The 10822-nt window shown below is 33.4% G+C and overlaps 3 protein-coding genes and 1 long non-coding RNA gene across 4 annotated transcripts in view; all 4 read right to left on the bottom strand.

Moving 5' to 3' along the window:
- The window catches only part of LOC117116617 (stabilin-2-like), a 13300-nt gene extending 13033 nt beyond the window's left edge, over positions 1 to 267 (bottom strand). Inside the window, exon 1 of the mRNA XM_033260689.1 lies at positions 226 to 267. Within this exon, the coding sequence (XP_033116580.1) occupies positions 226 to 267 (42 nt within the window). The remainder of the gene's footprint in view (positions 1 to 225) is intronic.
- LOC117116600 (protein draper-like) lies at positions 150 to 2283 on the bottom strand. The gene is made up of 3 exons (XM_033260670.1): positions 1360 to 2283; positions 776 to 919; positions 150 to 353 (listed from the first exon to the last, which is right to left on the bottom strand). Exons 1-3 carry the CDS (start codon positions 1976 to 1978, stop codon positions 322 to 324), a joined length of 795 nt encoding a protein of 264 aa, XP_033116561.1. The 5' UTR covers positions 1979 to 2283; the 3' UTR covers positions 150 to 321.
- Positions 2284 to 4253: 1970 nt separating this feature from the next.
- Positions 4254 to 5216, bottom strand: LOC117116601. The gene is made up of 2 exons (XR_004446789.1): positions 4655 to 5216; positions 4254 to 4496 (listed from the first exon to the last, which is right to left on the bottom strand). It is a non-coding gene; the product is annotated as an uncharacterized LOC117116601 (long non-coding RNA).
- Positions 5217 to 7973: 2757 nt separating this feature from the next.
- Positions 7974 to 10822, bottom strand: part of LOC117116615 (major facilitator superfamily domain-containing protein 4A-like) — a 5167-nt gene continuing 2318 nt past the window's right edge. The window contains exons 2-3 of the mRNA XM_033260688.1: positions 9344 to 9414; positions 7974 to 8153 (exon numbers count right to left, since the gene is read on the bottom strand). Of these exons, the coding sequence (XP_033116579.1) occupies positions 7974 to 8153; positions 9344 to 9414 (251 nt within the window). The remainder of the gene's footprint in view (positions 8154 to 9343; positions 9415 to 10822) is intronic.

Below are 10822 nucleotides of genomic sequence, written 5' to 3'. Positions count from 1 at the left end.
TCACACACACCATGTACACAATTACAAACTACATAAAAGGACAAGAGAAATCAATTAGTAGGTCACCAAGCAAAGAACATCAACATTATGGTAATGGTAATGCTTGAAGATTTATATAGTGCATAATACATCGTCTCTATGTGCTATACAGAAAATTAAAAAATCAAAATCTATTTTAGTAGGTTAACTAAGCAAACCATGCTAAAACAAAGAACCGAAACAGACTAACGCAGAGGAACCAACACTATCGCGCCGTTCACCTGCCATTTGAGACCACCGACAGGCAGTGGTTAGCAGGTACAGTACATGATTCACAGGTGCTCAAATAGTGTTGGCATCTGGCCTACAATTTCCTAACAACAAAAGTGAAAACAACAAAAACAAATTAATTTAAAAGGCAAGGAAAAGTTGTGATTTAACACTATACTGCAGAAACACCACCGACAGTGTGGGAGAGCTCTGAATTTACAAAGAACACTACAGCATCAAGATAAAAACAAAAACAGGATTTTGATTAAAATCAGTGACATATAGTACTATAATTATTTATAGTATTTCAAAGAATCAAGGAATATTTATATTTATATTCATTCAGACGAAATATATTCAAGCTTACAATGAAATATTGGAATAGATTTCATCTAGCAGTTGCCCTCCTTTCAGGTACCTTGAACTTTTGAATTTCTGGCACCTTCACTGGCCATTTTTTTCTAAAAGATTTTGAACAAGTTAAAAAAACAAATCACATTATTTTTATACAATATATTGAACTCACTTCTAGCACAACTATCTCCATAGTACCCATTGGAACACTCTTCACATGCAAACCCATTGAAGTTTCCATGGCAATCACAAATACCAGCATCAGGATGACATGTACCTCGGTTATTACATGGTGAACTATAACCACCAGGACATTCTAGTTAAAAAGAGAATAGTCCACATACATTAGAAACAGAAGCTATTGGCAATAAAATTGAATTGTTGGCAACTGGAATTAAATTACATTACAAAGTATATACAATATACAAAAGCATTAAATATATTTAAATTGTTAGAAAGGTTAAGAGAAAAAAAATTAATATTATTATTCTTATTTATCTATTTGCAAAAGTCATTATAGTAAACAATTACTGCTTATAAATGTCATCAGATCTCATATATAGTGTCACATTGGAGTTCAATGTGAAATTATATCTGTGGCTAAGAAATAGGCAGTGACTTGGAATATGGTACCAAACGCTATCTCTGTAATGTGGTGAGTGTCTCCTTTGCCAACCCTAACATTGATAAGATTATTTTATCATTACCGAGATAGCGTACGGTACTGTACCGTACACATCGCAACTGTAAACTCACCTGAACAGAGTGTTCCTGTTTTATAAAATCCAGGACAACAGCTGATAAGGTTGACAGGTTTTTCACACCAGAATTGGCATCCCTCAAGCTTACCGTAACCATCAGCCTCAAATGTACAAGTTAAGGATCCATTCTGAACTGCTAGTGTAAAACCATTCTCGCATGGCTCAACCAGATTAGTATCACAAGGCTGGCACGATGATAAATACTGCTGTACAGTGCTGCGATCACATCGTCCATTATTTGTTGTTCTCTTATGTCTACTCAACCTTCTAAATAATATTTTTTCATCACTCTGTCGAAATTGTTGGTATAGGCCTAAGCCTTGGCCTATTGCTGTCCCTGAACTGACAGAGTTCTCAGACAATTTTGGTGGTACTAGACTTGAATTGACCTTATTTAAGTTGGCCAAAAAATACAATACTACAAAATAACGAATGAGTCTCTTGGAAGTAAAGTGAATAATAATAGGTACTAAGAACAATGATTTACTACATGTTCGAAGTCCACATATTAGTCTATGCCCCCAGCTGTCATAATCAACACTACAAGTGAACAACAAAGCTGACTTGTCAACTGTCATATCCGTACGCTGAATCGAACACTTCGTCCGCGTCATCTCTCTAGCCTTCACGTACACAGTAGGTAGTTAGGCTAGCAGCATAGCTAGCCTAGCCTGGGGGCCTAGCCTCCTAGACCCAAACTTTTCACAAGAAATATTTATTATAATTATTAACAAGTCAGATGACATGCAATTTTAAAGATAACAATATCATGATCTATTATCCTTTACCTATTTAAACTGATCTTTCAAATGAAATTAAAGTTACACCAGGTTAAACACACCCGTTGTTTTCATGAATGGTAGTAGTAGTCCTACTAGGCCTAGTTAGTATGGTATGTTGTTAGTGTATTTGTATACGTACGTATCAGCAAAGATACTAGAAATACAAGATAGAGCACTCGCATAGCAAAAATGAAGCGGAAATAGGTCCAGGCGTACGCGGCGCCCTTCTCTTTTTATAACGCAAGTTTCTATACTTGGTCCAGACGTACAGGGCGATCTTCTGTTGCTAGTTATAACCAGACGCACACGGCGCCCTTCTTTTTTTTTCTTAATGGAGGAAAACTTTATCACTAATCAGAGTCTGGGACTCTGGTCATACGAATCTGCGCTTTTGTGTCTGCCATTTTATTGTTTTGATTTATTAATGCCTACTTGTTTGTATATTATGGATAATGTCAACGATTTCAACCTCCGCAAAAGGAGGTTATGTATTCACAGTTACGTAACAGTGGCAGGAGTTGGCCCAATTGTTTGTATTCCCACCATGCATTTCGGTGGAAGAGTTTTTTTTTTCTCTGAACTCTATCTTGTGTTTCTAGTGTCTTTGGTATCAGGTGGTGTCAATTTGGTCATATGTACATCTATCACAGTAACTGTACTACCGAAATAAACAATTGGATAGCCTAGATGTTTACTTTAGTGTATGAGTCACACTCAAAAATTCTATTGAATGGGAGTAGGCTGTGCCGACCTGTTAATTCAATATTAATTGGACTGATTATTTTCAGGGGCGCAGCCAAGGGACAGGGAAAAGTTAAACAAAATTGTGGGGGGGGGGGCGGGGGGGGGAAAAAATGGGGGGGAGTAATATACTTTTCCATAGCAGAACGGAGGTACAATTTAAGCTTATGGAGAATTGAAAATTAAACACATTGTTGGTATGGATTGTGATAAGCGCACTACCGGCTGAGCCAGTACCCTGGTCAACTTCACCTAAAGCGATTGGTATGACTGGACTGCTTTTGTCACACAGTACTTCCATCACACTGTTACCGTCAAGCTATTACTGCCACCATGATACCCCACCCGAATGTTTACCTGTGAATTTTGAACACCAAGTCTTTCTTGGAAGTGCTGCCCTCAAACAAGTGACACATCAAATGTGAACTTTTGAATAAGCAACAAAAAAGTAAAAAAACTAATAGCAATTTTGAATGAAACTCTTCCATTTCATACCTTAAGTATTAATACACTCATACACCTGTTTGGTGACAGTGGTTTATGCAACACCTGTTTGGTGACAGTGGTTTAGGCTGCTATTGTGCTTTACTGGTAGCTAATGACTATGATATTTGTAATGCACTTGTTAATGTTATATTTATTTGATTTATTGATTTATATTATATTTTGAATATTTTGTCTTGCCTGAATAAATAATAATAAGAATATAGGCTGCTCGTTCAACCAATAATAGACACAACTCAAATCTGACTATACAGTCTGTGTAATAAGATAAATATATACAAAATAGTTTTAGGCCTCATATTTTGTAATCCAGTTATGTTATGTTTTCATTATGTCTTACAGTTTTATTAGGAATAAATAATCAAAATGATATATTGTCAGCAAATCACAAGTTGCATATGTGGAGGATGTGCAATCAGTGTCTCCACCAGATGTATCAGCAAATCACAAGCTGTATAATGTGGAGGATGTGTAATCAGTGTTTCCACCAGATTTTACTTTGTTACATCCACCGCTGTGTTTGATTCACAAAAAAACCTTCTGAGTTTTATTGCGGCATAAATTGTATGATTAGCTCACAATGTGTTGGAGTTTAGGCACAGACCAATATCCAAATAAAGTTATTTTGATTGCTATTCCTAAAAATTTTGGGCTATACTAACCCATAAACCCTCCCCATGAGCCCTACCAGGGATTGTTATGCCGGGACCCTAACCAAGGCTCTAGTTGGCCCCTTTGTTTGGCTCTCCTGTCAGGCTTGTCGGAACCCTTTCTGGCACCACTAACCATTAATGCATTGCTGATTTGTGACTTCTGTGTTTGAGAAATAAAGGACCATAATTATTGGAGGTACATGTCAAAGTTGTTGTGTAATAGCATATAACCTCATTTATTGGAATATTTCAGCACATATATATACACATCAAACCTATTCAATATAGAATAAGTTGATTATAAGATTTAACACAGTCACCAGAAAAGAACATAAATATATAAAATACATTGTATACGAAAATCTAATGGCGTGTTATTGCACCTGAACAATCTACTAATATTACACATACACATTCAGAGACAATATCTTTTGACTGCTCGACCATATGACCTGTTGCGTGCATGACCCGTTGCGTGTAAGAGTTGCTGTACCTGACTTACTTATTGCATGCTCAACCACTGCATATGACCTGTTGTGTGCATGACCTGTTGCATGTAAGAGTTGCTGTACCTGACTTACTTATTGCATGCTCAACCACTGCATATGACCTGTTGTGTGCATGACCCGTTGCGTGTAAGAGTTGCTGTACCTGACTTACTTATTGCATGCTCAACCACTGCATATGACCTGTTGTGTGCATGAGCTGCCACTGTGTATGACCTCTTGTATGCATGACCTGTTGTGCACATGATCGGTTTTTGAGTCTTTGCGTTTGTGACATCTCCTTGAATGCGTTTTAAAACATCAACATTGATTTAAAGTAGAATGTAGAACGCATTATGACAATAGTCACAGATGAGTGTATTCATTCTACGTTCTCATTTTGAATTCTCAATCGAAATCTCCCTGTTGGGTGTATGATAACTGCTGCATGAATATTTATGGGCGAAATGTGTGCGTGACCTGTTGCATGTGTGACCTTGAGTGACCTTTTGCATGCATGTCAGGTAGCAAACAATGTACATCACTAAAATTCTGTCTTGCATCAGTATTGCAAATTATCTCTTTCAAATTACATTAATACTGTATCTACCTTTTAAATTTGTACAATTGATTGTTTTGCAAGTACATTTCTATACAGTTTAAATAAATATATGTCCTAACAGGAAATTCCTATTAACTTTAAAATCATTTAATGGTAATTTTTTATGAAGTTTTAGGCCATTATATACAATTTTACCCCTTAGCAGCTACTGTGACCAGAAGTCGTATAGCGCAGCACTCACAGCCATACGATCTTTGTGTGTATGCTGTAACCATGGCTATAACAACAAAAGAGTTACAGCCATGGTTATAGCATGCTTGCAAAGATCATGGCTGTGGTTACAATAGCTTACACTGACGTTACGCTGCTGAGGGGTAAAATCGTATAATATGGCCTATAACTTCATAAAAAATTGCCAAACACTGAATTTAAAGTTGATTCTATTATTAATGATATATAAAAAACTCCCTTGAGAAAAAAAAAATTATCTTTTAAGTAGATAAACAAAAGGACAGGAGGGAACAAATGACTGGGAGGCAAACAAAACAACAGGGGGAGGCCGATAAAATGACGGGTGGCCAACAAAATGACGAAGTGTGGAGGATATGTATAGGAAAATAGTCTTAGTCAACAACTGTCTTGAACAGAAATTACATTAAACTCAGTCCACATTTATAATGTTTCAATATAATTAAAGGATAAAAAATATAATTCTTAGAATATGAACATATACAGTATATCATAAACACTTCACTATTACATTAACATTTGGCAGTCTACAATAATTAGTCCCATATAGAGGATTTTGTTACAGTAGTGATTATCACTTTTTAAAATTAAAGTGCAACTAGGAGATATTAGCTAAACATTTTATTAACTAAAACACTATCATTGCCGACAATCATTACATTCAATATATTCAAAAATATATAATATACAATACAATATATATTTATATAACTTGACAATTTCTTAACCAATGAAAACAAACTATTAGAACAACCTGTTCTGTGATGAATTTTCCAATTAAGAATTCAACTAATAAAAAAAAAAATAACAAAGTAAATATAAATACACATTTATTTTCGTGTGTACTTTTTTAAGAGTTTATGGGTGGGACATTTAATATTAAATATTGCTTGGTTGCAATTGAAATATAATTTTAGAATAAGCTAAAAAACATAAACCACCAAATTTAGGGAATTGAGAAAATAAAATCATTGTGCAAGAAAGCAATGGCATTCTTAATGTAGGCCTACTACTGTGCCATGTACAGTATTCCCACAATTTAATTCTTCAATTTATAAAATTTAATAATCAAATAACAAGCTTAAAGAAATGTATGGTGCAAAAATCTTTCCTAGTGTTGTTTTATTTTGATTTGTTTTGGGGAAAAAAGAAGAATTATTTACTAAATAATAAAAATATATTTCTTAATGTAACAAAATAATCAATAGATTAAAATGGTTTAAAATAAAGTTCCTGGATATAATCAAAGTAAAAAACCAGCAAGCATTCTTTAAATGTAAAAGAACTGATTAATTTAGATTTAGTATAAAACTTAAGCTGGTTTTACCAGATACTGTACATGTGTCATTGTTGGCTGGTTTCTATTTAAATATTCCATCACAGTGGCATATCTAGAAGTCTTGAAATAGGGGTGCTGATGGGGGGGGGGAGTGCAACGGTGTAGTGGGAAGCTCAATGATCAGTTGAGGGGTGCTAATTCGCAAAAATAATGTGATATCAGGTGATTTTTAACTACTTTACCATGATTTTTGGAGGGCAACGTGAGTAATTTTTGAAGGGGAGTGCGTCCCCGTGCACCCCCTAGATATGCCACTGTTCCATCATCCAGGAAATTAACATACTGTGAGTTGTCACATGCACCAGACACATTGCTATTGGATATGTTCATTATTCACCTTGAATTGGCTAGTATGTGTATTAAAAACATTTAAAAAAATATGATGATAAAAAAAAGGAGAACTTCTCTCTTTTCTATTACTCTATATCTTAATAATAAATAATAATAATAATAGTAAATGATAACGATAATGTAATATATGTTTCATCTTGGCATAAACGATAATAATAATAATAATAATCATATGTTTTATCTTGGATACAACTGAATGTGAATATATATGGGTATTATAATATTAAAATCAAACAACTGATTATATTAAATTGATAGCAACCATGAATACCATCATGCATGTTCCATGAGCATGTGACTTTCATGTGACTTGCATTGCACACGAGCAGCAACACTCTTTTTCGCTGTTGCTCACAGATAATAAACCTCCAACCACAGTAATATGTTAATTTTTTCCATTAACTCATCTAAAAAATACACAAATAAAATATATAGAAATATATCCATAAAACAGTTTACTGTAAATAGCTGAACACATGATAAGTATTCAACAAAATCAATCAATATTGAGATGAGTTAGATTTTGCGTGATAAATGCATTTACTTAGACAGAACTTGTGGACTATTTTCAAGTTTGGTAATTGTTAGCTTGCTTGTCTTGACCATTTGAGTCAGTTTGTTCTGGAAGAGTGACTAAACTCACAACATCTCGTGAGTCACCGAGTGTTGTGTAGTAATTGGCTTTATCGTGGAGTAAGCTTTCTTTACTGGATGTGATACAGCTGAGGCAAGCACTAAACAGCAGCATTAACAATTTGTCACCATTTTTGATAATACTATAATGTTAGAGTACTAGAAGGATTATAAATCCCACAAACCGCAGGAGTGGTTTTTCTCACAACTTAAAAATACTCCATTCCCTGTCTCTTATACACATCTAGATGTGTATAAGAGACAGGTATAAGTCTGACCACATGACTGAAAGACCATCAAAACAGCTGCATCAACCACCTCTACAATAAAGGGAGCGTAATGCAATTTGATATTTGAGAATTAGTTGATACTTACGTGAGCGCATGTGGTATTGCCCTATACAACAGAGCACAATGTACACACATATCCCGATGAAGCTTACTATTGTACAAAATATGAAGAAACTTGGAGGTCCAAATGCAAAGAACAGCTGCAAAAGATTAAAAAAATAAGATATTATTAAATATACACAATAAAATAAAGCAATACCTATACAAACTTTGAAAAGCCATTTATTTTTAAAGTGACAGTTCCATGGCAATTTTTAAAAGCCAATATATATAATCCATATAACTTAAATGTGTATATTAAATTTATTTTTAAAGTGAAATTACCAAGGCAATTTTTAAAAGCCAACATATTATAAGCCTCATAATTTAAATGTTTATTTTTATGTTAAATTTATTATTAGTTTTATGGCAATTTTAAAAAGCCAACATATTATTATAACCTTATAATTTAAATGTTTATGTTAAATTTATGTTTAAAGTGACACTGACAGTTCCATGGCAATTTTTAAAAGTCAACATATCATGAGCCTTTAAGTTAAATGTTTATTTTTATGTTATAATTTAAATGTTAAACTTATTTTTTCAGTGACAGTTCCATGGCAATTTTAAAAAGCCAACATATTATGAGCCTTATTTGTTTGTTTGTTTATTATTTATTGCCCTCTTTATTATAATATCAAAACAAAAAAACAAGTACATAAAAACACACAAAAATGAGAGCAAGAGGATAACCCTATAAGCTCTATGAGCTTGTTTCCATAGAGGTCCTCGACCAATTAAAAAAAAAAAAAAAATTTGTTTTTATTAAATGTTTTTAAGTAAATATTTAAATGTATTATGGTTTTCAATTTCCTTTAAACTATTTTGCAATTCATTCCATTTTTTTTATTCCATTATATTAAAATGTCTTATCAAATTGATGAGAATTTTTTGGAAACATAAAATGTTTTGTTACGCATCGTGTTTTATAATTATGATTAAATAAAATGAAATTTACATCTTATAAAAATTTATATATTATATAAATTATACAAATTTACAATTTATAATTTAAATGTTTATTTTTATGTTACAATTTAATGTTTAAGTTAAATGTATTTTGAAAGTGACAATGAGAGTTCCATGGCCATTTTAAAAAGCCAACATATTATGAGCCTTATAATTTAAATGTATGTAGTATACTGTATATGGAATTTTATCATATGACTGTAAAGTGATTTCCCCTTTAAACGTAAGACTGGTCTTTAATCAAAGACTTTTAATGGTATAAATATAGTAAAAGTCCTTGCTCTTATCATGAGGCCTCCTTTTAAATCATTGAATTCCTTACTCGACCAACAATGACTGGGAAAGCCATCTCTCCTGATGCTGCCCCTATCACCACACAGCTTGTCACAAATCCTGCCAAGTAAATATTAATAAGCAAATTATTTATCATTATTAGCAATGTGTAGCAAACATCATCAATGAACAATAGTCAAGAGATTTATGATCACAATGTTACATCTACAAAGATACAAAGTGTTGATGGTCTTATACTCTTGACATTGATTGGTTGGTACAACCATGCGAGAGAAAGCACAGAGTATTGATTAAAAAAAATATATGGATAGCACCCTCTATGCATTTATCCAACTTTAACTTTGAAGTTTACACAAATTCCTATTTCTCATGTGCCTATAACTGAAGAAAATACTTGTAAGATTTTGATTTACTTTGCTTTTGCAATTTATGCCAATGTATATACTGTATAACTATGAATGAACAAATTAAGATAGCAATACAAAATCTTATAATACAGTTTTGTTTTTCTTAAGTCATTAAAACAACCAAATCCATTGAAAGTATCCACAAGTCAAATGTTTCATTTCATTTCTTTAGGCATGTGCGCCAAGGATATGCCAATAAGTGAACTCAATCACTGTCCTACATGGCATATCCATTTAACAACAGGGGACTTAATGGACCAGTACACCGGGGTAACCCCCTACTCTTCTCGAAGGATGTACTGGGTTCTTTAAAGTGTACACGAGCCAAATGCGTACACTGAGCCTACGGTTTATAGTCCTTATCCGAGAAGACTTGTTCCACCACCGGATCCATTGGCGGGTGGGCTGTTCGACATCATCATTTTCCTTTCCTGAGCCAGGAATATCTACGTATAGCAACTGCTAATAGTGATTGCTACTATAATGCCACGCTATTCCATTTCTTTTTTACATGAGGACATAATTCACAATTAGCAGAAATAAAACCATAAAAAGCGAAGGGCATTAGCAATGGCCAGTGGAACAAATATCTTCCTCGCCCTGAAAATGCGAAATTTCAGTAGTTTAAGAAAACTATTGAAAACATTTTCCTGTTAACAGTCAACAAGAAAATACTGAAAGGACTAAAATATCTAATTCTAGAACTCATTGAAGAAAACAAAAAACAAACTGAGACATAATTACTGATGTTTGTATAACAACAGCTTAACCATTTCCACTCTATCATTCATTCATTAAATCAATAAGGAATTTTAGTTTCTTCTGATTAAAGATGAATCTATGAAAACCAATTAAATATGCAATTTATAGAATATTCATAAGTCAGGAAAGCAATCGTCTGCTAGGCCACCAGTGAATCAAAAGTGTCGCCAACCCGGACTTAACAATATCACCTGAGATATGGATCATTACACACCAAAGTACAAACTTAATAACTCACACTTTCAATTTTGGAGCATAATCATCTTCATACAACTAACCTGGATTTAACTAAAAGTGAAAGATCACCATCATTATCATCTTCATCATCTCCATTATAT

The sequence above is a fragment of the Anneissia japonica genome, unplaced genomic scaffold, assembly GCF_011630105.1.
Source record: "Anneissia japonica isolate Jap-2015-1 unplaced genomic scaffold, ASM1163010v1 scaffold2737_len523936_cov211, whole genome shotgun sequence".
NCBI classification, from domain to species: Eukaryota; Metazoa; Echinodermata; class Crinoidea; order Comatulida; family Comatulidae; genus Anneissia; species Anneissia japonica.
Note: the sequence above shows the minus strand (reverse complement) of the source record. Positions and strands in the feature narration are given on the sequence as shown.